The 27,625-nt window shown below is 37.3% G+C and overlaps 1 protein-coding gene across 2 annotated transcripts in view; it reads right to left on the bottom strand.

The window, feature by feature from the left end:
- The window catches only part of vwf (von Willebrand factor), a 43,149-nt gene extending 17,100 nt beyond the window's left edge, over nucleotides 1-26,049 (bottom strand). The window contains exons 1-33 of one of the 2 annotated variants that reach the window (XM_081372225.1): nucleotides 25,939-26,049; nucleotides 25,387-25,450; nucleotides 24,316-24,462; nucleotides 23,891-23,993; nucleotides 22,561-22,769; nucleotides 21,266-21,387; nucleotides 20,670-20,886; nucleotides 20,460-20,582; nucleotides 19,524-19,635; nucleotides 19,367-19,413; nucleotides 19,079-19,215; nucleotides 18,860-18,998; nucleotides 18,616-18,716; nucleotides 17,530-17,725; nucleotides 17,084-17,299; nucleotides 15,801-16,041; nucleotides 15,487-15,581; nucleotides 15,205-15,359; nucleotides 14,139-14,242; nucleotides 13,865-14,003; nucleotides 13,639-13,773; nucleotides 11,646-11,792; nucleotides 10,591-10,731; nucleotides 10,400-10,498; nucleotides 10,130-10,286; nucleotides 8,064-8,219; nucleotides 7,837-7,972; nucleotides 5,036-6,477; nucleotides 3,260-3,370; nucleotides 3,034-3,177; nucleotides 2,801-2,944; nucleotides 1,428-1,592; nucleotides 1,279-1,325 (exon numbers count right to left, since the gene is read on the bottom strand). In XM_081372225.1, coding sequence (XP_081228351.1) covers nucleotides 1,279-1,325; nucleotides 1,428-1,592; nucleotides 2,801-2,944; nucleotides 3,034-3,177; nucleotides 3,260-3,370; nucleotides 5,036-6,477; nucleotides 7,837-7,972; nucleotides 8,064-8,219; nucleotides 10,130-10,286; nucleotides 10,400-10,498; nucleotides 10,591-10,731; nucleotides 11,646-11,792; nucleotides 13,639-13,773; nucleotides 13,865-14,003; nucleotides 14,139-14,242; nucleotides 15,205-15,359; nucleotides 15,487-15,581; nucleotides 15,801-16,041; nucleotides 17,084-17,299; nucleotides 17,530-17,725; nucleotides 18,616-18,716; nucleotides 18,860-18,998; nucleotides 19,079-19,215; nucleotides 19,367-19,413; nucleotides 19,524-19,635; nucleotides 20,460-20,582; nucleotides 20,670-20,886; nucleotides 21,266-21,387; nucleotides 22,561-22,769; nucleotides 23,891-23,993; nucleotides 24,316-24,462; nucleotides 25,387-25,450 — 5,691 coding nt within the window. In that variant the 5' untranslated portion in view covers nucleotides 25,939-26,049. Of the gene's footprint in view, nucleotides 1-1,278; nucleotides 1,326-1,427; nucleotides 1,593-2,800; nucleotides 2,945-3,033; nucleotides 3,178-3,259; nucleotides 3,371-5,035; nucleotides 6,478-7,836; nucleotides 7,973-8,063; nucleotides 8,220-10,129; nucleotides 10,287-10,399; nucleotides 10,499-10,590; nucleotides 10,732-11,645; nucleotides 11,793-13,638; nucleotides 13,774-13,864; nucleotides 14,004-14,138; nucleotides 14,243-15,204; nucleotides 15,360-15,486; nucleotides 15,582-15,800; nucleotides 16,042-17,083; nucleotides 17,300-17,529; nucleotides 17,726-18,615; nucleotides 18,717-18,859; nucleotides 18,999-19,078; nucleotides 19,216-19,366; nucleotides 19,414-19,523; nucleotides 19,636-20,459; nucleotides 20,583-20,669; nucleotides 20,887-21,265; nucleotides 21,388-22,560; nucleotides 22,770-23,890; nucleotides 23,994-24,315; nucleotides 24,463-25,386; nucleotides 25,451-25,931 lie in introns of both variants that reach the window. The other variant, XM_081372226.1, reaches the window with a different exon arrangement.
- Nucleotides 26,050-27,625: the final 1,576 nt, after the last annotated feature.

Raw genomic sequence — 27,625 nt, 5'->3', positions numbered from 1 at the left:
GTTAACGAAAGTTATCATGATGATTGTAACGTTTAAAGCAGATGTCTTAACAAATGTCAGTATACCGGGAAGATTTTAAAACGAGCCGTTCATTCATAAATACGCAAGATCGCTGTGAAAATACAGACCAGAAGACTAAAGACAATGGGCGCAGCGCAAAAAAGGGGCGGGGCTACATAAGGTCTATAATAAGAAACATTTATAATCCTACTGTTGTCAACAAAAGAGAAGCTCCCAGTGGTTTACCACCAAAATAAAAGCGTGATGATTTGAAAATGAAAAATGAATCCTTAATTAGTATTGTAATTTAATAGTTGTACTGTAAAATAAAATGATAAAAAAAATATTTTTTCTTAAATATATATTTTTATTTTACAGTGAAATGTTACGAAAGTAATACTACTTATTTTTAATAATTTAATTTAGTTATAATAATCAATTATTATAAAATATAAAAAATAAGAGGATTTTTTTTTATTTCACAGTACAATTATCATTATTATTATTTTATAGTCATATTGATATATAATCACAAATTTTTGGCCAAATTGTGCAGCCCAACAAACAAGCACATCAATCCTGGAGTTATTTTTATAGCATTTTAAAATGCAATCGCAATTTCAGAAAAAACAGTTACTGTAGATTTCCCCCCAAATCATGCAGCCCTAGGTAGACGAAACATACGCTATGCAAGTAATGTGAAATGTGGCGCTATGGGGGTCTTCAATGGTCATTTTTCTCATTCTCACTGGTCATTTTGCCATGACAGAGCAACAGTTTGAAGAGACTCTTGATGAGCAAGTTCAATTAATGATATTTATAGCTAACTGTCTGAAAAACACCACATCCTGTTTTGATGGCACAAACATTTCAATGTAACTCTATCGCCCCCTTAAGTTCAGTGTTTAACTACTGCCATTGTCACCCAAAAATGCACGTTCATTATGCATGCTTGTAATGCATTGGCCAAGCATTCATGTTTGCTCACTTGCATAGAATATGTTTCTGGCCTTAGATTAAATGATCTGTTAATGAGCAGCTCAACCTCAAAAAGGTTTTTGAGGGATGAAGTTATTGGCCCAGAACGCCTGATCCAGTGAAATCGATTATGGATCCTGAGATCCAATGAAATGGATTGGATTTGAGTTCTCGGAAAGTCTGCATCAGATCAAGAGGATGTATGGAAGAAATTAGAAGCTGATGTTCCTAAAGTCAAGGCCTTTAATGGAAGTTTGATGGCATGAAGGGAATTTTGCATCCTACTAAAAATCTGCTCACCTTCCGTTCATTCCCTTCATCATCCACACACACTCCAGGAGGACCCGCTGAGGGACATCATCATCATCATCATCATCATCATCACCATTATAATCAAATTGCTACATTAGTCCTGTTTTATTGTGTAATGTGTACACGTCGAGTCTCACCTCGGCAGAGTTTGTCGGTGAACGATTGGTCGAGTGCAGCCATGGTGAGCAGGTACTCTGTGCTGCTCAGCCGAATGATGTTGTCCTGAGCGTGTGGACCCGCGAGCGTGCTCAGTTCAGTTTGGTCATATTGGTTACCCAGTCCAATGGGAAACACTGACACACCTGTATGCAACAAACACATGTTGCTTTTAAGACATAATGTTATGAGAAAAAAAGCAAAAATTTTAAACGCATAATAAATAAAGAAGAAATACTTTGAGAAAACAACCACAGTATTATAATAAACTGCTACAATAGGAATAGGGAGCAGACAGAGGCTGCAGCTTCATTAATGCAAGAAATGGATGTGGTGCATTTAGTTCAATCATACTGTAGGATTTAGCAACTAAGAAATCCTTGGTCTTTTGCTGCATCAGCACCAAGTTATCATTAGTATGAGGACACTGCAGCAGTTATGTAGGAAATCGAATTTATTCAGGAGAAAGAGCCAGACAGACATTCAGGAAATTGCCTCTTTTGTGCAGTCTGAAATAGCAACCGGTGGTCGACTCTACTTCACTTTGATGTTTCTTTATGACTTTATTCTCATAATTTTATGACTATAATCCAATAATGCACAGACTTAATCTCATAATGCTCTGACTTTAGTCTTGAAACTTTGACTTTTTAATCTCATAAAAGGCCTGTTTTCAAAACATCATGACTTAATTCTCAAGAAAAGATTTTTATGTTAATGTGACACTAAAACGCTTTCGCAGTGGCATTCTGTTGATGACATCAGGAAAAAAATTAACTAATTGAACTAATAACTTCAGCTAGTCAGGTTGAGACCCTTTCCATCTAATCTGGTCATATCTCTTAAGCTTAGTAGTGAATGTTTTATGAGCAGTAGGATAATCTCTTTCTCTTTTTTTTTCATATATGTTCAATTGGAGCCGACTCAGATCGGTAAACTATTACATTTGTTTTCTGGGGTGTAGTTGAAGTACTATCTTTCTTGGTTATGTTTCTTTCCCAGAGTATTCATCACAAGTCACGCAAAGTGGAAGCACAGAGCGGCTGTTTTGTTTTAAAACCACTAGAGGGCAAAAAGTTACATAGTGTTCCTTTAAAAATAAAACATGTCATGCAGTTAAAGTTTACAGTAAATCTGGAATATATTGCACCATAGACTTATATTGTAAGTGCATTACTGTACAGGTTTTTGTTGTTGTTTTTTGCTTGATTTAAGCTGAAATTATTTTCTGTGGAAATTAACAATGTACCACAGATGCTATTGATAGAGTTTAACTTCTATTGAAACTCAAACACTACATTAAGAACCACTTAAAAAGAGTGCATCGATAAAGCTATAAAACTATTTCACCAACCAGCTGTCAGAGCCTCGTTTGCTGCCTCTTGCACGGAGTCTATTGACCTGTTAGTCACGACCATGACAACAGCTTTAGGGATGCCCATTCGTCCCCCACTGGTGGAGGAAATGGCTGTCTGTACGGCCAATCGCAGAGCAGCTCCTGCGGAGAAAGAGGAAGGAACGCCCACATGTATGTAGTGAGGCATATGTTTTAACTGTCAGGCTGCTGTGTCTTCACAGCATGTTTACCCAGTCTTGTTGGATTGTCTGTCTTGCTGTGTAGGGTTTCTAAAAGCTTGAGAAGATTGTCTTCGGTCTGTTCATCTCTCCATGTGACCGCCACTGCTGATTTTCCCCCGTACACTATCACTGCCACCTGTGTGTGATTGCGACCTGCAACAGATAAGTAGAACTCTAGATGTAACTATTATAACATACACACACAATGAAAAAAATCAATCTCACGGAGACTTACCAATATTTGTGCTCTTTATAAAAGTTCTCACAAATGTTTTCAAGTCTTCGAACTGGTTATCAGAAGAGGCTCTCAACAGGAACAGCACGTCCATGGGCTTTGAACACGGCACTGAGCAAACACACACACACATAGAATTACAAAGAAAGCATTTATGTATTCACTCTGTAAGCATCTATGTATTGGCTGTCCTTGCATTCAACAACTAGAAAAAACAACATTTGAATATTGACTTGACAAAGTCTTAACGTTTAAAAAGTTTTGACGTTTAGATTATCTAGGCCTTAAGTAGTCTGGTTACAAAGGCTGTTTTAAAAGAGATAAATGTTACATATACTTTGTGCTAGGGAGTTTATTTTTACTAGGAAGATGGTAGATTGTTTCTTAGGTGTTCTTCATGATTGCTTGGCCAGCCAGATAGATTGTCAAACCAACATAATTTGTCATACACTAGTGTGATATAGTACCAAAAATGTATAGGATAATTTGATATGTCATCTGAAATTAGCCATCTGACATTTTAATTAGAGTAAGGTGTTAACAGACTAATGTATTTGTCATTTAGGTGTTCTTAATTTTAAACTAAAGTAGTACGTCTGACACTACCACTGACAAATCCAAATCCAATAATTTTCGATCATTTTGTGTACAACACCATGTTTCTGCATCATTTGCCAGCCAATTTCCACAGTAATTAAGGGAATTACATCTTTTCATTGTTGCGCACCAGTCACTCTCTCTACTGCCTCACCGTTCCTTTTTAATCTTTTATTCTTTGAAATTACAGCAATCACATTCCTTGTCAATGAAAAATCTGAGAACTGAGATGAAAAAGACCTTGTGCAGTGGAATAGACTGTGATGACAATTGAAATGAAAGAATGTAGAAGGGCTGCACGATTAAAAGGACAGTTCACCCAAAACTAAAAGTTATTTCAATGATTTACTCACCCTCAAGTTGTTCCAAACCAAAAGATCAGAAAGTAAAGTCGGTAATCAAACAGTTAATGAGGCCCGTTGACTTCCATGGTATAAGTCAATGGGGTCAATCAACTGTTATGATGTTACAGACATTCTTCAAAATATCTTATTTTGTGTCAAGCAGTGAGTAAATGATGACAGAATTTTCATTTTTGTGTGAACTATCCTAAAATCACGATTTGGTTGTGATTATCAAATTGCAAAGGCTGCGATTTAATTAAATAAATATATACACTGTGTTTCAGAGTGAAGTGCGGCACTGTGTTCTTTTAAACACAAGCAACTCGTGATCCGGTGTTTCAGAGTGGCTTGGTTCACAGTAAATGCTGCTCCACGTGAACTCATCTCTGCTTGAGTTTCAGTCACTTATAACATGAATTTAGAAATGCAACATGATATCTAATGAGAAGCACTAATCAACTTTTGTCAACAAAAAAAGAGGCTTTAGGTCTTCCTTGTAGGTTCAATGGTTTAGTGTTTGAAAATGTAGAAATGAAGACAAACATAAGTTTTACAGTTGTACTATAAAATAAACATTAATATTAGTAGTGGTTTATTTAAATACTTTAAATACTATTTATTTACAAAAGTAATATTTCTTATTTTGTTTAATATTTTTATTTAGTGATGATTATTATTTTTATTTTCTAGTCATTGATTACACAATCACACAATTTATTGGCCAAACTGTGAAGCCCTACAAACAAGCACAGCAACCTTTTTTGTTGCATTTTAAATTGCAACTACAAATTTTATCAGAAAAATCTGAAGAGAGTGCAGCATTGTTGTATCTGACCTGAAGGGGGCAGTGTGGCTCTCGGTGGTAGTGTGGGCAGCAGAGGCCTCCTGATTGTTTTACTGATATTGATCAGCATGGGCCGCAGTATCTTAAGGTCCGAGGGATTATCTAGCATGATCGGTTCATCCGGGAAGCTCAACTGTGCAAGATCCTCGTATCGAATCTGTTGGCCGATCCCAATCGGATACACTTTCTTATGAGTGGAGCTCGGAGGCCGCTGAATGACGTCCGTCGGAGGGCTCTGTGTTATAAGAAACACCATCTGGTCTGGTGTATTACTTGGTGTGTCTGTAGTGACAGTCTCATATACAGAACGGATGGCATGGCCTGTGTTGACCTCTGCACCTTTGGTCCAACGTAACTGTCGCATTCTCTGCAGAACCTGTTGCCTGTGCTGCAGTTCCATGCGGCTGATTACCACAGTAACCGTGAGTGAGTACTGCACCACCGTGATCCGTAGATTCTCCACCTCTTCCTGATCGAGTGAAGCGATAACATCGACCAAAGCATCACGTGTCTCATTGAAGCCTTCCTCACCCACTGCATTTGAGCTTTCCAACAGGAAGACAACCTCATATGTTGTTACTGTGGGCGGAGGAAATGTCATTCCAGGACTGGGGATGCTAGGAAATGAGGTTACAATGGCAGCGGTTGGTGGAACCGTGGCGGCAGCGAGTTTAGAGGTTGTGGTAGTTGTTGGGGAGACTGAAGTGGTGCTGGGCTTTCTGGTTGGGGGTTTCTTTGGGGGTTCAGGTTCCAGTCCCAAAGTGCAGAGGTAGTCTGTGATGGCCAGAGCCTCATCATCAAGGTCTGCTACGCTGCTCACTATGTATGAGCGACTGCTGGGCGTGGCCTTCGTGATCTCATTAACCTGTGCCATGTTGACATCAGGCCCTAGAGCTACAGTGAGGATGGTGATGTCTTTTTTACGCAGCAGACGCTGAGTACTACGCATGGGCCTAGGATTTGAGCTCGCCGTCAGCAATATAGCGACTCGCCCTGCGTGCTCGCGCTTGTTTTTATCGTAAATGTATACTGCTAGATATTTTATTGCCTCGTCCATAAATGCGACATCACCACCACTGTAACGCAGATCACGCACCATATTCTTAAAGATCCATTTTTGCACCTGCATTTCATAACTTTTCACGCCGGAGTGGAAGAGCAGAACCGTGGCGCGAGTGTGGGCAGAGCCCATTCTGAACCGCTCCACCACCCGGAGGATAAAGAGCTTGATTAAACTGAAGTCGTCTTCACTCAAAGCAGAGGAGCCGTCCACTAAGAAGGCCAGGTCCATCGCCCTATCACAGGCATCAGCTGGCACCGGGGTGGAAAACGGGAGTGGCGTAGGAGTGTTGCTGAAAGTGGTTGGTGCTAGTGTAGAGGCCAAACCAGTTGCAGGACATGGGTCGCACGTCAGCGTGTTGCTCTCACAGTGACTGAAAACATAACAAATGGATGAATCTCACAAAACCTGTTTAGAACCTGTTTTATAAAGTATAAAAATGATTTTCTTACAGTTATTTTGTTGCAAATAAGTCTATGGGCCCTATTTTAACGTTCTGAAATGCAAGTGTCAAAGCGCAAAGCGCAAGTAACTTTGTGGGCGGGTCTTGGCGCTGTTGCTATTTTCCCGGCGGGATAAATGACTCTTGTGAACCTAAAATCTAAAATGGGTTGGTCTGAAGTAGCTTCATTATTCATAGGTGTGGTTTGGGCGTAACTTGAAATAAACCAATCAGAGCATCATCTCACATTCCCTTTAAGAGCAGACGCGCTTTTTCCTTGGCGTATTGCTATTATAACGGCGGATTTGCCAGGCGCGCGCCAGGAGCGGTTAACAGCCGAGGAGAGCAACGCTCTCGTCACGGCCGTAAAAGAGAGAGAAGTGACATTGGGGATGGAGAAACACACCCAAATTAGCTTCGGTTAAACAGGTATATAATAATGTAGGTAAATGTGTAAGCTAGATGTATGCTTTTATAATAAATTGTCTATCTATCTATCTATCTATCTATCTATCTATCTATCTATCTATCTATCTATCTATCTATCTATCTATCTATCTATCTATCGTTTGTAATAATATGATTTGCAAAAATGAAAACTGCTGCTTCTGTGTATATTAGAGAATCAAAGTGTATGCGCGTTGTGCACGCTATACATTATGGTCAAGCATGCGCCCTTAAAATAGCATAATGAACAACGCGCAACGCGCCACTGACTTTAGACTAGTTTTTTTCTGGCCAGTGGCGCAATTGTTTTATGGAACAGTAACCAGGGATTGTTTGCGCCGGAACACGCCTCCTTTTTTGCGCTGAACCGCCTAGGGAGCGCAAGTTCATTCCCTAGTTTAGCGACGTGCGTCTGTGGAGGGAAAAGCGCGCTTTGCGCGGGTGCAAAATAGGAATGAAACATGCGTCAGTGTACAAAGTCAATTGCGCTGGGTGAAAGATAGGGCCCTATATATATATATATATATATATATATATATATACACACTGTTTATATATATAAAGGGTACACACATTTAAATTATATAAAAATATGTATTGAAATATAATGTTAATATAATGTGTTAATAAGTAAATATATAATAATATTAAAATGAAAACTAAAATAGATAAATAAAAGCTACAAATATTAATAAAAATAAATACTACTTGTATAACATCTTATATAACAATCTCTTTTTCCAGTTTCCTATTTTTTTAATTTTGAGATTACATTTGACCTAAATTCTCCTACAATCAGAGTAATGAGTGATGGAGATGAAAACAATATGTGGCATAGCATACCATATCTGGCAAAGATGAGGATCTTCATGGTTAATGATGAACTGTTTTCCATGGGAGATTCTCTCTCCGTTATGCACACACACCTGACACTGTGACGGCTCCACACACTTCCTCAGAACCTCATCTAAAACTTGCCCTGAGGGATTGAAGCAGTGAATGTGCGAACAAAAGTGAGATTGAAGTCTATGAAGTCAATTTTCTTGTAGGTATCTGTGAATTGGTGCTACCTGGTGGGCAGACAGCATGGCATCCCTCCACACATGTGATGGGACAGCTCAGAGGTTCAGGATGCTGGCAGGTGGAAGGGCAAGCGCTACCACAGGCGTTATATCTCCACTCACACTCCACCCCTGTGTCCTTATTCAGTTCCTCACAGCTCAGTGCTGTAGGGAAACAGTCATTTAGCAAACAATATTGTAAAGTTTGACTTTCTGTAGTACACTTATTTCAGGGAATAATCTGCCTTTGAGTTGAAGGGTTAAACTGGCACCTATAGTGATCTGTCACACCACATTTAAGAGCGTTAAAAAGAGATTGTTTGAATTTTGTGATAAAATGGACATAATTTGGAAAATGACACTTTGTTTCTTATTTAAAGTAACAAAACGTGGAGCTTATTGCGATAATTGGTGGTTTATGGTGGTTATACTACAACGCTGTATTCGTCTTGTACACATAAGACGCAAGAAAATTTGCGGGACGAAGATGTTTACTGTTACACCCCTAGTTCAAATGTTAAGGAAGAAAAATTTGTTTTGTGACAAGGTAAAATAGGGTCAACCTCAACAATGGGCTAAGGCTGGGGGGCAGCAGTTGGTGGTATGACATTAGAGTATCGTGATACTTACCATGGGTGGTTTATCACAGCTTTTCGGTTCGGCTTGAATATCGTTACACCCTTATATACACTTTATTGCCAAAAGTTTTGGGATGTCTGGCTTTACATGCACATGATCTTTAATGACATCCCATTCCACACTCTTCTGGGAAGGCTTTCCACAAGGTTTAGGAGTGTGTTCATGGGAATTTTTGACCATTCTTCTAGAAGCACATTTGTGAGGTCAGGCACTGATGTTGGACAAGAAAGCCTGGCTCGCAGTCTCCGCTCTAATTCATTCCAAAGGTGTTCTATAGGGTTGAGGTCAGGACTCTGTGCAGGCCAGTCAAGTTCCTCCACACCAAACTCACTCATCCATGTCTTTATGGACCTTGCTTTGAGCACTGGTGCGCAGTCATGTTGGAACAGGAAGGGGCCATCCCTAAACTGTTCCCACACATTTGGGAGCATGAAAATGTCTTGGTGTGCTGAGGCATTAAACGTTCCTTTCACTGGAACTAAGGGGCCAAGTCCAACCCCTGAAAAACAACCCTACACTATAATCCCCCCTCCATCAAACTTTACACTTGGCACAATGCAGTCAGGCAAGTACCGTTCTCCTGCCAACCGCCAAACCCAGACTTGTTCATCGGATTGCCAGACAGAAGCGTGATTCGTCACTCCAGAGAACACCACTGCATCCTACGCTTTGCATTGCACTTGGTGATGTAAGGCTTGGATGCAGCGGCTCGGCCATGGAAACCCATTCCACGAAGCTCTCTAAGCACTGTTCTTGAGCTAATCTGAAGGCCACACGAATTTTGGAAGTATGTAGCTATTGACTCCGCAGAAAGTTAGCGACTTCTGCGCACTGTGTGGCAGTCTACATGCCTAGGTGCTTGATTTTATACAACTGTGGCCATGGAAGTGATTGGAACACCTAAATTTAATAATTTGGAGGGGTGTCCCAACACTTTTGGCAATATAGTATATATATATATATATATATATATATATATATATATATATATATATATATATATATATATATATATATATATATATATATATATATATATTTTTTTTTTTTTTTTTTTCTTTTTTTTTATGTGGTTAGAATAAGAAAATTCCTTGTTAAAAGTAAAATATCACTGGAAAATATATTCCAGGCAGTTAATATTGCCCTTTAATTTGATAAAAAAAAATAAAAAAAAACATTTCTCAGAACACAGAACTATTGTATGCAGTTTCATTAGACTTGGAATACTGGACACGATTAATTTGAAATACTTTTATGTTATTAAATTTTTTTGGAGATGGAGAGCTTCTAAACCCATTCAACTTGAACATTCTACTTGATGTCTTCTTTTGTGTTCTGCAGAAGAGAGAAAGTCTGTCGGGTTTGTGACGACATGTGGGTGAGTAAATGGCCTTTAAATGAAGTGCCTTGCTCAGGGGTACAGTGGTGAAACTTACGGCATAAGTCGTTGGACCTCCAGTTCACCAGCAGCCCCTTCTGAGCACATTCATGAGCGTATGCGGCAATGGTGTTACAGAAACATGCACAGTCACCGACCGATGGACACGAGCATGTGTCATGAGTACAGATGTCCCAGTACGGCTCAGGGTCCACCTGATACAGTCAGAGTAAACAAGTGTAAGAAGTAGTAAGAAAGCGGAGTAATGACCACATGTTAGTGTATTGTCATCATTTAATTGTGACTATTGAGTATAAGTGTTACCAACCACAACATTGCACTCCCTGAAGATGGTGCTGGTGAGCACACGACAGGACTGTTCCACCGTCACCAGCTTCACCATGTCTGTGCTGCACTGAGACAGCACCTGCATGCAAATCAAAATATGTGATCTCAGATCATTTCATGTCTCTATGTTCTCTAATAAAACACTCCAGTTCAGGCTGTGATGTAACTCACCGGAACAGCGTCAGCACAGCTAGGTCGAACTTTCCACGAGTTTCCAAAGTCTGCAGCGCCAACCTCCATCTGGTTACTGCTGCTCAACAGATCGTTATTCTGACTGCCATCAAAATTTCCACAAAGGCCACAGACTTTCCCCTTAAACACACACAAATTAACTTAATTTCTCAACTGTTTATATTCTAAGATAAGTAGCTGTAACCCATATTGCACACATTCTTAAAGGTAAAAATCATTTCTAAATTATATTGTATACATACATTTGAATCCATAAATTATTTTTAACTCAAAACAAATTTTTTTTTAGAGTTAACTTCAACTAACAAAAAAAATCTGACAAAAACTCACTTCTGGGACATGCCTAAAGGTAAAAACAAAATAAAATAAATGAAATAAATCACATCATTTTAACTCTAAAAATGTTTTTATTAGCATTAACTCTTATCAAGTATGAACTCACTGGGTACATGTTCAAATATAAAAATGATTCAAAACATTTTATTCAGAAGGTTTTTTTTTTACTTTTTTAATTAACTAGACAAAACCCCATATTGTGGACATGCACAAAAGGTACAAATAAATCATTCTAAATCATATTTTATACATACATCGGGATTCATAAATCATTTAAACTCTATAAAATGATTCTTTTTTGTTTACGTGGTAAATCTGACAAAAACTCACTTTCAAGCCAGAACATGCTAAAAGGTTAAAATAATTCAAATCTTTTTTATTCATGAAATGTTATTAATTTATTTATTTATCTTAACACTAAAAAATATTTATTTTATTTTATTTTTAATAAATCTGGCTCCCTTTGGGGACATGCTTAAAGATAAAAATGTTTTTTTTATTTATAATATTCGATTCATAAATCATTTTTTACTCTAAAAATAACTCTTTTTTTAGTTAACTTGCTAAATCTCACCACTTTGGTAACATACTCAAAGGTAAACATTTAAAGAAGTGAAAAAAAGAAGTCGTCTATGGTATGTGCTCATTTAGATAGCGAGGCAGATGTGTGTGTGTTTTTCTCTTTGTATGTGTGTTACCCTGTACTGTCCGTTGATCTGCAGTGAGATTCGGGTCCCTGTGTCCCAGGTGATGGAGATGAGTTTACCCAGAAGGATGATGTAATACTGTCCAGAGCGCACAATCTCAACCACTGTCTCTTTCAACACAGGCCTCTTCATCCTCACCTACAGAAGAAGACAACAGAGAAAGAAAGCAAAAAAGCCTGTAAGCTTTTACTTCACACATGATGCTTGTCATAACATACAGTAAGCTAGTGGATGAATAATTTAACAATCCACAAAACATTTATATTTAAGCAACCTAGCAGATATTGCAAGGGTGACTTTTTTTTTATATATACACTGGATCTATGTATCTATATCTATGCATGTATCTATGTATGTATGGTTCTATGTATGTATTACGGTTCTCGGTAAAAAATCGAACCGTACCGTTGTCCATCTGACGACACACTAATAATATGGTTATTGAAAATAACAATGAGTTAAACAGACAGACAAAGTTCTCCTAACGCATTTGTCTGTTGATGGATACACATTCTGGGTTCTCAATACATTACAACAGCAATGATCAAATTAATGAATGGAAACTTGCGCGCGCTGTGAGAAGATTGTGTGTGCGTGCTCATCTGAAGACAGTCTCAGACAGCACGCAAGTATTGAACTCTTTCAAGTTTTGCACTTCAACGGACAAATTGACACAAAAATGATATCATTATGCCCGTCTTGGTGAGTATCCTAGCAGGCATAGTCAGTTACGTCTTAAAGGAACACTCCACCGTTTTTTGAAATAGGGCTTATTCATCTTCTTTCCTACATTTAGATAGGTGGGCAAATGCATTTTTGTCTCAGTGCATGCATTGTTTTAGTTTGACAGGGTCAGTGCTAGCTTAGCACAATGAATGGAATCCTTTGTTGCCAGCTAGCATGTCCTGAGTAAAAGTAATATATAAAAAAAAAAAACCCACCTAATTACTTCTTGTGGCCTGCGTATTCACAATGAGTACAAATAGCGATGCAGATTAACACTAGGCGATTTCCTAGGCAGATATTGACTTATATATTAAGGACTATATTAGGGGGAAGCACAGGCGAAGCACTAAGCACTAATATAGTCCCAAGTCAATATCTGCATAGGAAATCGCCTAGTGTTAATCTGCATCGCTATTTGTACTCGTTGTGAATACGCAGGCCACAAGAAGTAATTAGGTGGGGTTTTTTTTTTTATATATTACTTTTACTCAGGACATGCTAGCTGGCAACAAAGGATTCCATTCATTATGCTAAGCTAAGCTAGCACCGACCCTGTCAAACTAAAACAATGCATGCACTGAGACAAAAATGCATTTGCCCACCTATCTAAATGTAGGAACGAAGATGAATAAGCCCTATTTCAAAAAACGGTGGAGTGTTCCTTTAAGTGAATGAAACAGTCGAGGCAAGTGTATCAGTATCAGTGTGAACTGGATTCGTGTATTATATCTTAAAGTGACAGCAGGCTAATATTCCTGCTGTCTGTGCTTTTAATGTTAATCAAACAACAAAAGACTCAAGGAAAACACTCACTGCTCTAGATTGAATAGCTTTTGTAACTTCAATAAGGATTAATATTTAATTTATACAGTCAAATATGCAATGTCATATTACAATTTCTGTACCCGAAAACTAATGTTAGACCAACCTGAAATACCTGAAAAGCATGATTTATTTTATTTGAATATTTTCTCTCTATTGTATTTATTTGTGTTGTTGCTTGTAGTTTTATTATTTGTTCTTATTTTCTTTATGTTTATTTGACAGTAGTCATTTTTTCCCTGAACATAGCACATACCGAATCATACCATTGTATCCATCCATCCATCCGATCTATGTTTGCTCTGCCAAGAAAATATCTGTTTCTGTTCTGTGCATTTATTGACAATAGCATAACGTTTTATTGACAAGAATCCAAGACTGTAGCTATTTGCTTTATAAAGTCAAATATAACTCTATAAATCAATTTTAGTGTTACCTCGCCATGTTCCATTACAATCAGTCCTCCCATGTACATCACTGTGATGCTTTTACTGCAGCGGTAACCTGCGATCCCACAAGCGGAGTTCTCCACCAGAACCCTGAACGTGCCATCCAATCCGTTGCAGTAATCCTACTCAGACGGACACAGAAGAATGAGCGAAAACATGAATATGAGGGACAGAAGAGAAAAAAGAGCAAGAGAGCGAGAATATTGACTTTACCTGAGCTAGAACATATTGGCAAGGTCCAGGAAACGAGAACTTCAGTCCATCAAAGCTGATGTAGTGTGTCTCTCCTATCACACGACACACACCGTCACACACACGCTGTGTACACTTCCACTGACGCTTCTCACAAACACTGGGAAAGAAAGGGAAATGTAATTGTAACAATAATATGAATGTTTATAGGTCTACTTGTCATCTGATGTACGCAAAAAATTCATAACATTACACCAGTGTCGGCCTGTAGAAGATTCATGATTGGCTCATTTACCAGGTGTTGCAGTCCACATTAATGCTCTGTCCTGAGGCATAGGGGCGGTTGTTATGGTAACAAGGGCACTGGTCTTGTGGAATGCATTCTCTTCTGTGTCGAACCTGCAAACACCCATAAAATGACACAATTCTCTTTTTTGTAGCCTAAAAAGTTGTAAACATTAAAAACCTGCATACGATAAAGAAAAAGATTTTTATTCATGTAGGAAAGTAACTATAATATTTATAATATGCTGTAGATCAGGGTTCCTCAAACTCTGCTGTCCTGCAGAGTTTAGCTCCAACACTGATCAAACACACCTGAGCAAGCTAATCAATGTCTTCAGGATCACTAGAAACTCACAGCTAGGTGTGTTTGATCAGGGTTGGAGCTAAACTGTGCAGGACAGTGGCCCTCCAGGACCGAGTTTGAGGAACCCTGCTGTAGAATAGTTTAAATAATTTAGCAAATTTTTCTAATCATAATGTGGTGTTAAATTATTGACATTACAGTTTTGAAATCCCAAGTAAATAGTAACACATAAATGTCTAACATTTATACTTTTACAAAAGTTTTCTATTTCAAATAAAACATTCATCCAAGAATTCTGAAAAAAATCCAAAAAATTATTTCAACGTTATTAATAGTAGTAGATGTTTATTGAGCAGCAAATCCGCATATTAGAATGATTTCTGAAGGATCGTGTGACACTGAAGACTGGAGTAATGATGCTGAAAATTCAGCTTTGTGTCACAGGAATAAATTACATTTGAAAATATATTCAATTAGAAAACAATTGTTTTAAATGACAATAATATTTCACAATATTACTATTTCATTTCTTTTTGATCAAATAAAGGCAGCCTTGGTGAGCATAAGAGACTACTAAAGAATCCCAAACTGTTGAATGGTTGTATATTTTCAAGTTTTTTTTCACAATTTTTTTTATCAAAACAGTAAAAAGTTGTATAAATATAGTTCTATACATAATTTACCAATCCTACTTGGTTTATGAATATAAGCCTTAATGATATGAAGTGTCAAACGGTTCATTAGAACATTTCGTATTCACTTTGATACTTACCGTTCCAGGTGGACACATACAGCCAGACACACATCCCTGACTGACACACTCCAGGTCCAGATTCTGGCAGGTCTTAGCACACTCTATCCCAGCATCCCTTGCACTTTCACACTCAAACCGTTGCAGTGGAGGTGGACAAGAGATAGAGCGCCGCCCTACAGGTGAAACACACACACACAAAGAATATTATGTACTCCATTTATCTAAACTACAATATTCTGTCCACTTGTGTCCAGTTGTGATCCATTAAAAATGCAGAGTTATGAAAGCATGGAGAAATACCTCTTGAAGAAGAATGATCGTCAAAGAAGAGGTCAGTCAGAGTTGATCCAGTGGCTTCATTAGAAGTGCATTGCATGGATCCACTCTCACATACACTACACAAAGAAATAACATTAAAAAAAACCTAATACAGTAAATATATACACATAAATGTTTGGAGTTGGAAAGATTTTAGTTTATCCAAATTTCAATTAAATTAAAGCCAATATTTTGGTTAGTGCTTACTAGTAATTTTAATAAGACAGTGGTTATATGACGCTAGTCTTTGTCATGTGTAACTGTATGGTAAAATACTGTGTTTTTTCCCTGCTAACCAGATGGCGTGATGGTCACCGATCATGTCGTTGGGCTCAAAGATCTCTCCGTTATGGTGGCATGAGCAGTGTTCGGGTGGCACACACTCCCCTGCGTCACTGAGGAAGAGTCCTCTGGGGCAGAAACAGCCTTCTTCACAGAACCCATCACAATCACTGTCAGGCAGCGATAGAGACCGGCACGTCTGATTACACACGTTCCCACAAACCTCGTACAACTGGTCATCCGGACAGGTCATTTCTGCTCAAACACACACACACACACACACACACACACACACACACACACACACACACACACACACACACACACACACACACACACACACATTTGGTTTTCTATCATGATGGGAGACTTTTTATGAACTTTATTTAGTATGTTTATTCAGCCATTTTGGTACTGTTTTGCTGTCTTAAAGGGATAGTTCACTTTGAAATAAAATGTTGGTATGTTTTAGCTTACCTCAAGGGCATCCAAGATGTAGCTGTATTTTTTTCCGCAGTAGTTTCAATTTTGATATTTTTAGGTCAAACCGTTCTTGTCTTTCAGTCATATAATGCAGGTCTATGGTCACTGTCTCAAAGAGCATGCACAGAGTCCAAATTAAAACAATTCCCCATCGTCCAAATTAAACAATTCCCCATCGTAAGTACACATTGATGGCTTAAGACATGAACCGAGTGGTTTGTGTGAGAAAACGAACAGTATTTATATCGTTTATACCTCTTGTAACACAGCACACGTCCAAGTGATCTGAGGGCGCGCGCTTCCTGCTGTGTGACGTGTACGCAGACTGGTGCATAGATATATATACACTAGATGTCGCCTTAAAGACATTCGTTCCAATGAACTGCCGTAGCCAAGGCGACATCTAGTGTATATATATCTATGCACCTGTCTGCGCACATGTCACACAGCAGGAAGCGCGCGCCCTCAGATCACTTGGATGTGGCTGTGTTACAAGACGTATAAACGATATAAATACTGTTCGTTTTCTCACACAAACCGCTCGTTTCGTGTCTTAGGCCATCAATGTGTACTTACGATGGGGAAATGTTTAATTTGGACTCTGTGCATGCTCTTTGAGACAGTGACCATAGACCTGCATTATATGACTGTGAGACAAGAACGGTTTGACCTAAAAATATCAAAATTGAAACTACTGCGGAAAAAAAGACACCTACATCTTGGATGCCCTTGAGGTAAGCTAAAACATACCAAAATTTTATTTCAAAGTGAACTATCCCTTTAACTCTTACCCTACAGACAGAATGAGACATACCACAGTATCCATGACCCCTCCAGTTGATTAGCACTCCCTTGGCTGTGCAGGCGGCTGCATAGCTGTGGACGGCATCACACAGGCACTCTTTGCCGTCTGCGCAGGAGCACACATCATAGCGGCAGTTTTTCACATATGGCTCAGGGCTGACCGCATCATGACAGGCTTCAAACTTCACAGAGAGCAGCACAGCACAGGCTTCTTCTGCAAAACGCACTGTAGACACACATACAAATCAGGTTGTTAACTGCTAGTCTTTGTTGCCCTCTAGTGTTCAGTGCATTTATAAATCATGACATCATGCATTTATAAATATGCATAACCACTACATCCCTGCCAATACTCAGATTAGTGGTCAATATGTTCTTTTAATGGCAGATTCTGTGCCCCTAATACTGATTTTATTTTTTATTTTTTGTCACAACCTTGTGTGTGTTTGTGTATACCTCTCTTAGGATTTAAAATACAGGGATCTGAGTGTTGCAATTGAAGATCATCACAGTCTGCGTTCATCTTCCACGCGTTGCCGAATCCTTCGACGCGCGTCTCCACCAGCCCGCCCACTGTTAAGAAGTCGTCTCCCTGGTTACCATTATAATTACCGCACAGACCGCACGTTTTCCCAGCATAGGCAGGGTTTAGCTGCAAACACACACACACACACACACACACACTCACATATCAGGTTTGCAGCACGGGAATATTTGATACATGTCCCAGATTCTGCATTTCATAGACAGACTGTATATGTACATGGGAACTATTTCTGCATTATTTTGAGTGCATAAAGCACCTAGCATTCTCACACACATGACATGTGATCCACGCTGTTGGAAATTCCAGCTAAAACCAGTTTAAAGTGGTAGATTTGTTTTACAGGGTTTCTGGATGGTCAAAGCTGGTTGTTTGTTAATTCAAAGTGGTTTAGGTGATTGATTGATTGAGGCTACCAAGCTTTTAAAAAAGAAAGAAAAAAAAACATCATAAAACTGTCACATTATTATAAAATATGGTCCATATAACTATATTCCAATGCATTTTTTTCCAAAGAGCTGTCAAAAATGTTCCTTTTTTAATGGCAAACAGTCACACAGTTTTTGAACAACAATTGAGAGTAAATAAATGATAATCAGTATTATTTTAGTATTATTTTCTGTATATACTATTAATTCACTTTTTTGTATCAGTTTTCTTTTTAATTTTAGTTCAGGTTTTAGTGCTTTTGTTATGAAATTAGTTTTAATATTTCACTTTAGATTACATTTATTTTTTATTTCAGCTTTAGTCATCTTTGTACTTTCAAACTTATTTATTTCAGTTAGCTGCCAAGTGAACATTTCTAAACTTAATTTGTTCATCTAATTTTTTTTATTTCAGCTTCATTTTAATTACTAAAAACAGTTAACAGTTTAAGATTTTCTGTAATATTTATGTGTGAAATTTACTAGCAATTTCTGAGTGAAAATTTTTAAATGTTTTTTTTTTTTTTTTTTCAGTGTATAGCCTGTTTTTTTCCAGCAGGGCACACTCACCTTCAGCAAAACACGTCCTCTGCCATCCCAATCCAGATGTAGATCGTCACCGTAACGCAATCTTACAGATGACAACACCGTATTCTGCACTCTTAGGGGACCTACACATAAACACATTACTGGTATGCTGCGCTATGATTTGTACATCAGTATTACATTGCAGCTGTCATGAATTTGAAGAAAAAAAAGCATTGTATCTATATGAACTGTTAATGCATTGTGTGTATTTTGCTATTTGACAGACCATTAATAAAGGGTGTTTTCACATCCATTCCATCCACAGAGACCACGCCCCCATGCTTGAGGTGAACCGTCTGATTGGCCAGATCTCGGAATCTCAGTGTAATTGACCGTGTGCAGATGGCATCTTGGTCATCTGCACACTTCAGCAGAGAAATTCAACCATAAGCACACAAATAAACAAACAAGCACAAGTATATATACTAAACAGAAGATTTCAGACCTGTGCAGTCTCAATGATGGCAGAAAAAGTGTTGCTCTGGCAGTCTTTAGCGAGCAGATACTGACAAATCCCACTGAAGGTGAAGAACTTATCGTCAAAGGTCTTATAATGGGACTGTCCTGTTACAAGACACCCCCCTAAGAAGAGACAGCGGAATAAATCGATTAGAAAGCAATGTTTCTTCATCAGATATAATGTCAACATTAAAACTGCAATTGCAATTCAAAGCATTAAATGAATTATTGGAAGGTTAATTCAATTTTTAAAAAGTAACAAATTCACATTTACCAGGACATCCTTCGTTGGTACATTCCCATGATCCATGGCGACAGACGCTAAAAGTGAAGGTGAGTTTAAGTGAATGTGTGCGGATAAAGTAGTAGCCAGCCACACGTATTTGAATGCATTGTGTATATGTGTGTGTGGGTGGGTGTGTGTGTCCCACCATGTGTTGCAGTCCTGCGATATGGAGGAACCAGGAGGGTAGCTACGTCCAGCATGCGTGCAGGAGCACTGGGAGACGTCAACACAGCGATCACCGTCCAACACCTTTCCCGCTGACAAACACATTTCACACATTCATCAACACTAAGCAGGAAAAGGTACGATAAAGGTAAGATAAACATTATCATTGGTGGTCAGTTTCTTTGTCTTTTTTTCAGTAAAAATATAGAAAAAAGCTAGATTGCACACAGTTGCATCAGAGAATATATATATAAAATATTTTTTCCATGTTTATTAGAATAAACTTCACTAAATGTGTTATTTGGTTTTTTAAACCGCAACCATTTCAAAAGTTTAAAATGGTTTTGAAATAAGTTTCTTATGCTTGCCAAGGCTGCATTTATTGGACCAAAGATACAGTAAAAACAGTGATATTGTGAAATATTATTACATTTTTAAAAAACTGATTTTTATTTTAAAATGTAATTTATTCCTGTGATGCAAAGCTGAATATTTAGTATCATTACTCCAGTCTTCAGTGTCACATGATCCTTCACAAATCCTCCTAAAATGCAGATTTTTCTGCGTTAAGAAACATTTCTTAATATTATCAATGTTGAAAACAGTTTTGATGCTTAATATTTATGTGCAAATTGATACATTTTTTCAGGACTCTTTGATTAAATGAAATGTAATACTGTTTTGATCTTGCTTAAATATGAATATTAAAAGTATTAATTTCTTTCAAAGAAAAAATCTTAAAGAGCCCAAACTTTTAAATGGTAGTGTATAATTATAGTCATTATTTCATATTAAAGCATCAACTTAGCTGACATTAAAAACTCACAAGAGAGAGGTCATAAACAGTACAATGAAGCAAAAACGTAATTAAGGTAAATTGAAATTTTCTAGATTGGTTGACCGGTATCACTCTCACCTGGGCACCTGCAGCCATCAACACACTCCTCCTTGCAGACCTCATGGATGTTTACATTCTGACAGGACGTGGAGCAGGTCGGGGTGCAGTCTCTGTACTCCATGCCAACGGGACACTTAGGGGCTGAGCAAATGGTAACATGTGAATATACACATAGTCAAAATCAGATATGAAATGTATTTGCATGAGTGTGAAAGTGAGATTACTCACAGCACTGGCTCTGCACATGCCAGTTGGACAGTGTAACGCCATGATTGGCACAGGTGCGGGCGTACTCCAGCATGGCCTGACACACGCACTCATCTCCCGTTCTGCAGTGACAGGCATCAGACTCACACACGGACACAAACGCAGCCGCATCCACGAGGTGAGCACAACGCAGGTACAGTGCTGAGCTGCTCATGGCCTCACACTGTGACATCTGATCCTGAAACACACCCATACACACTCTGAAAAATCGCAAAAAGTGCAATCGGTAACACTTTAGTTTTAGGGTCCAATTCTCACTATTAACTAGTTGCTTATCAGCATGTATATTACTATAATATTGGCTGTTTATTAGTACTTATGAAGCACATATTAATGCATTATTCTGCATGACCATATTCTACATCCTTTAATCCTACCCAATACCTAAACTTAACAAATACCTACTAACTATTAATATATAGGAGTTTGTTGAGCCAAAAGACATAAGTAATAGTGAAAATTGGACCCTAATCTTAAGTGTGACTGTGCAATTTATATGACAAGGCACACAATGGATTGTAACAAGGTGGTTTTTGTTGTGCAGGCAAGCATCTGACTTTTGCTGATTCTCCGGTGCCGTTGCAGCTCTGCGACGGGGGCAAGACGCGTTTACAGGGTTCATCTGCCCCTTTCATGGCCCAGGAATTTGCAAAGTCGTATGGATCATCTGTCAGAAAACCTAAACACACACATTTATAAATCTATGAATCTCATGAAGCCTGTTAAGAACATGTTCTGGTCATATTTTACTCCAACCTGTACATAATTTTTTTTAAGAAATTAATACTTTTATTCAGCATTAATTCAAGCAAAATTGACAGAAAATACATTTATAATGTTACAAAAATTTTCTATTTTAAATAAATGTAAAAAAATAAATAAGAAAAAAATGTATCAAGCTTTCCACAAAAATATTAAGCAGCTTAACTGTTTTCAACATTGATAAGAAATGTTTCTTGAGCAGCAAATCCGCATATTAGAATGATTTCTGAATTTATTTATTACATCATTATTATAATATTTATTTTTCACATTTTCATTTTGAATTATTTTAATCATAGAGTATTTATTGATTTATTTATTCAGATTAATTTATGCTGATTTAAAAAAAGGGTCCTGACGGGAAGCTCAGATAGGCTATAAATCTTCTGGATACATTAAAGTAATGGGCTTCTTTTTTCTTTACATCATAGTCTTAAGAAATGGATGAGGAATGTGCTTAATTGTCATGAGCAGTGCTCAAAAATTGGCAGGTACGCAATGGTACACAGAGCTTCTATATTTATATCTTCACTTTTTCTTGCGTTCCGGCACTTCAGAGTCAAAGCGTCAGTGTAAATGAGCAGAGCCAACGGTATAGCGGGCCAAAGGTGGTGACGAACCTTTCCTTTTTTCCTCTTCAAGCACTGATAATGGGCATAATGTCAAAATGCCAACTAACCTTCAATCAAAATATGCTTTTTATTTGAGGTGAAATATGACCAGAACATGTTCTTCATAACAAACATGTTATCTTTCAGTTCTGTGGACACAAACACAGTTTCCCATGCTCTCTGATGTGAACTCATGTTCTATATTTAAACATCTGATAGTGATAAGTGCACCATAAACTACAAAAGCTGTAACATGGACCGATGACAGGACACTAACATGCCCCTAAAGCCCCAAACAAGGCTCTGAAACAAAGAGTTGTAAAACTTTCTAATGTTTTGTCTTCTGGATGAACATTGACGCCACCTATTTCCCCAGCTCGTATTAATCAGCATCCTGTCCTCTGTTTTTAAAACATGGTTTTACCGAAAGATAGTTTGAGAGGTATATTGTTGTGTTCATGCCTGCGTTTGTGTCGCACCTTCTTGAGCGGTGTAGTCATCCTCCACCAAATAATTGTAGTTTCCACACAGGCCGCATGTACGGTTGCTGTGATGCTTGCCTAGCGTTAGTTGAATGTTATGCGAAGGGTCTATACGGATGGAGAACCCGAACTCTTCACTCCATACTCGAACGTACCCCAGCTCGAACCCTGCGAACACAGAGCTCGATGCATATGGCAATGGGAGCCTGGAGGGAACCAAAAAAAAAAAACTTAGGCATTTTTATATGATACCCTGATTAAATGAGTAGCATACAGTAGCCGGTCATTAGTTGTGTTTCATATGCTGATGAGCTGGTGCCCTAACCAGGCTGATTAACTACTTTAACCAGTAGTTACCAACAACACTTATCCAGCCTGGAAATTCATGATGGTCTAAGATGGTCATAACAACATGGTATAGTCATATACAATGCATATAAAAATACTAAAAGAATGCTAATTCTACATTATTTTGAATTCTTCAAAAATCAATTAAGGATAACACACTGTAAAAAACAAATATATACAGTATATATATTATTTGTGACCCTGGATCACAAAACCAGTCACAAGTAGCACGGTTATATTTGCCACCAATACATTGTATGGGTCAAAATTATCGATTTTTCTTTTATGCCAAAACTCATTAGGATATTAAGTAAAGAACATAAATACTGACAATAAATGGACAATTTTAAAGGCGATTTTCTCAACGTTTCGATTTTCAAATAGTTTTATCTCAGCCAAATATTGTCATATCCTAAAAAAAACATACATCAATGGAAAGCTTATTTATTCAGCTTTCAGGTGATGTATACATCTCAAAAAGACCCATGTGACTGGTTTTGTGGTCCAGGGTCACATTTGTGAAATTTCTGAGTCAGAATTGTTTGTAAGCAAATCCTACACCAATTTTTTTTTCAGTGTAGAATCTCCATTTTTTTATTTATTTTTAAATCAAATTCCAATTTTCAAAAAATCAGAAATACAGTTAATTATTTTTGATCTCTTTAGGATTGGTTCCATTGAAATTCCATTAGCAAGCCATAAGCATTTTCTTTTATATTTTGACTACAAAAAATAAAGGTTCGCATGCCATATATAGAAGAACCATTTTTGGTTCCCCAAATAACCTTTCAATGAACAGTTCAAAAAAAAATTTTTTGTCTAATTTTATTATTTAACATTTGTCTAAATTTTAATCTAAAGAAACTGTTTCCAGTATAAAGAACCTTCTGTGAAATGGAAAGTGGATGTTGAAGGTTCTTCATGGAGCCATAAATGCCAGCGCCTTTATTTTTAAGAGTAGGAAATTTACAGTTTGTACCTCTCTGCTCCTTGTGAAAGCGTTCCATGAACAGAGAGATGAAGCTCAAAGAATTCTCCCAGAAACAAAGTCACTCCTTTCCTCTTTCCGTGAGAGAAATCGCCTAGAAGTAAACACACATCCTTACAAACAAGCCATAGCTTGTTTAATTCACGAAAACCTGTTTGTGTGTGTGTGTGTGTGTGTGTGTGTGTGTGTGTGTGTGTGTGTGTGTGTGTGTGTGTGTGTGTGTGTGTGTGTGTGTGTGTGTGTGTGTGTGTGTGTGTGTGTGTGTGTGTGTGTGTGTGTGTGTGTGTGTGTGTGTGTGTGTGTGTGTGTGTGTGTGTGTGTGTGTGTGTGTGTGTGTGTGTGTGTGTGTGTGTGTGTGTGTGTGTGTGTGTGTGTGTGTGTGTGTGTGTGTGTGTGTGTGACAGGATTTTTTTTACCCAGTATGGAGAAGCTTCTATGTTGGCAGTCTCCCGCCAGCATGTAGCTGCAGTCTCCAGGGAACTCATAAATCACACCGTCAAAAGTGTGTATATGCTGCCGGCTAAAGAGACTACAGCGACCAGATCCCATTACAGACACAAAACCTACAGAACAAAGAGAGTAAGAGAGTTAAGCACTTGCATGCTAGCTTTTAATCAAAGTGGCATCACTACCATTCAAAAGTATGGAGTCGGTAAGATTTTTAAATGTTTTTGAAGGAACCAAGGCTGCATTTATTTGATTAAATATACAGTAAAAACAGAAATATTGTGAAATATTATTACAATTTAAAAGATTTATTAATATATTTTAAATTGTAATTTATTCCTGTGATGCAAAGCTGAATTTTCAGCATCATTTATCCAGTTATCGGTGTCACATGATCCTTCAGAAATCATTCTAATATGCTGATATCGTATTTGTATGATAATTTTGACCTCTGTACGATGTACGATCAATAATGAAAAAAAAAATCCCATAATGTACGATAATTTCAGAATTGTGTGACACCTCAAAATAATGGTCGTTTTAGGCTAATCAGTTTCTATACACATTGGTCTAGCTGTGGATTCAGATCTACTTAATTTTTTTTACTTACATTTACTCAGTTCATAAGGTATATGTAATTGATTTCATTGCGTTAAAATTTAAGCAATATTTTTAAGTGTAAACATTGAGTAAATCATAGTAAAAGTTTTTATTAGATTTATTGATGAATAAAAAAGTTTAAAAGAACAATAACTAAAAAAAGTCGGTACTATACGGTTATCCGGACCACACGTGACCACATGTAAATGTACTATACGGTTAACCTAACCCTAACCCTAACCCTACCCACCCTACCCAAATAGGTGTGGTCCGGATAACTGTATAGTTCCAAAAAGTCTTTACTGTCACTTTTAATCTATTTAATGCATCCTTGTTAATCCAATAAAATGATTAATTTCTTTAAAAAAATAAAAATCAAACCAACAGACAGGAGAAAATTCAATAAGGCACAATCGCACACAAACATGCTCAACTCTAACCTGAAAAATTCAAGACGAAAACCAAAAGGATTCTGCTCCATCCTTTCAAACTGCACAGTTCCATCTAATTAAAGAAAAAGAAGAAATCATGAACAATTTAGCCCAGTTAGTAATCACCTGAACCACCGTAGAAAGCACACAGTAGATAACGCATTGCAATGTCCAGGCACCATACCCTTTTTTTAAACGGGGCATCAACATAGTGAGCATGTGAGGGTTAAATTTAGTGAAAAATAATAGCATGAGGCAAAGCAAAAGTTCAGCTGGAAGTGAGAAACAAAGGAGAAACCTCTGAGACCCTACAAATCTGTCAGAGAGTTTTAGACAAGTCACGTATTTCCACATAGATGGATAGAACGCCCCAACTTAGGATGGGAAAAAAAATAGCATAATATATTCACAAACATGCATGGTATTTTTCATGCATGCTTAAATAGCAAAACATAACCTTTAAACACAATGTACACATCTTCAGACTCGCTAATACAAAAATTTGAAATAATCAGTGGTCGTAACAAATATTCATGACAAATATTCAGTGGCACCTGTTACCTTTGCCCTCTGCCCAGTTGTAGGCTCCCAGCAACAGGTTCTCTGAAGCGCTTGGCTGTGCAAGGTCTAAAATATCCAGTGTCTCACAATTCTGAAGACATGACTGGAACCCAGTCCAGATGGAAACAACCGCTTTATAAGAACGAAAGAGGGAGGGATGGTGTGATTTCCGTTTTCAAACTCATTAAGAGCGGACAATAGAAGGAAGTCTGGGCATTTGAGGAACTGAAGGATTAGTCTGGCAGTGAAGACAGATAAGACAAACCAACAGAGGACATTAGTGCCAAGCCAAACAGCACACACACGCACACAATCCAAAGCATATGCAGCGAGTTCACAGCCTTTGCGATGTAACTCGTATCTGGCACTGATGGATGGATTAACTGTAGGAAAAACCTCACGACCAACAGCATATTCTGAGAATGTTCACATGAACTCCATGCATTCATCTACTTTTGTTCTTTTTCAGCTACCTTTCTTTATTGACCCCAAACTCACTGCCAAAAAACATGGAGAAAACAACATGTCCTTGCTTCAGGACCCACATTGCACAGTACATCTGACATTAAGTGGCAACGCAACACAGTGCTGAAAAAGTCATTCGAACAAAGGTAAACAAACATCATAAGCCTAACAAGATGCTAATATATTGAAATAAAATAGACTGAACTGGAAAATGGACAACTTTATAAATGCATTAACAAAACAACAAACAGAAGTTTGATTTACCTGTGAACCTGGTCCAAGTTGTATGTTCTTTTACCATTGCAACAGTTTTTAATTTGCATTTATTTTGATTTTATTTAGCATGTCATGAAACTTGTCCTTATTGGTATCTGTGTGATTTTGATAGTTTATCCCAAGTGACAGGTTGAATTCTTGGCAGAATACAGTAGAGATGGATGCTCAGTTTTAGATGTCAGTAAAAATGTATAGGCCCTTATACAGTAATTTTATAGACACTTGCGTTAACCCTAAAACACAAAGCAATGAAGTTCAAAATTCAAAATACAGGTAAAACAATAAAACAGGTAAAAAATAAATACTGAAAATTAAGCCAAATTAAACATTGTACCATATTTTTATAGATTTTTTTATATAATATATTTAATATAGAGAGAGAGAGATCTGGTATATATATATATATATATATATATATATATATATATATATATATATATATATATATATATATATATATATATATATGAAGAGTTCAGATGCAAAAGCCTCTAAGTGCCATCTGAAATTTTCTTCTAGAATGATCATTTTTATGAAGCTTGTATATTTAAGTTATGTAATTTCACTAAATGACAATTAATAGGTAATTTGCATTGCCATTTAAGTGAAATTACTGAACTTAAATATACGAGCTTGATAAAAATGATCATTCTAGAAGAAAATTCCATATGGCACTTAGAGGCTTTTGCATCTGAACTCTTCATATATATATATATACACACCCTGATGAATTTTTAATTCCAGAAAATCTGCATATTACGCATTATATATATATATATATATATATATATATATATATATATATATATAAAACATTATATATATATATATATATATATATATATATATATATATATATTATATATATATATATATATATATAATGCGTAATATGCAGATTTTCTGGAATTAAAAATTCATCAGGGTGTGTATATATATATATATA

Source organism: Scardinius erythrophthalmus (assembly GCF_964197995.2).
Source record: "Scardinius erythrophthalmus genome assembly, chromosome: 8".
In the NCBI taxonomy this organism is placed as follows: domain Eukaryota; kingdom Metazoa; phylum Chordata; class Actinopteri; order Cypriniformes; family Leuciscidae; genus Scardinius; species Scardinius erythrophthalmus.
The sequence above is the reverse complement of the archived record's forward strand: the minus strand, read 5'-3'. Positions and strand labels throughout refer to the sequence as shown.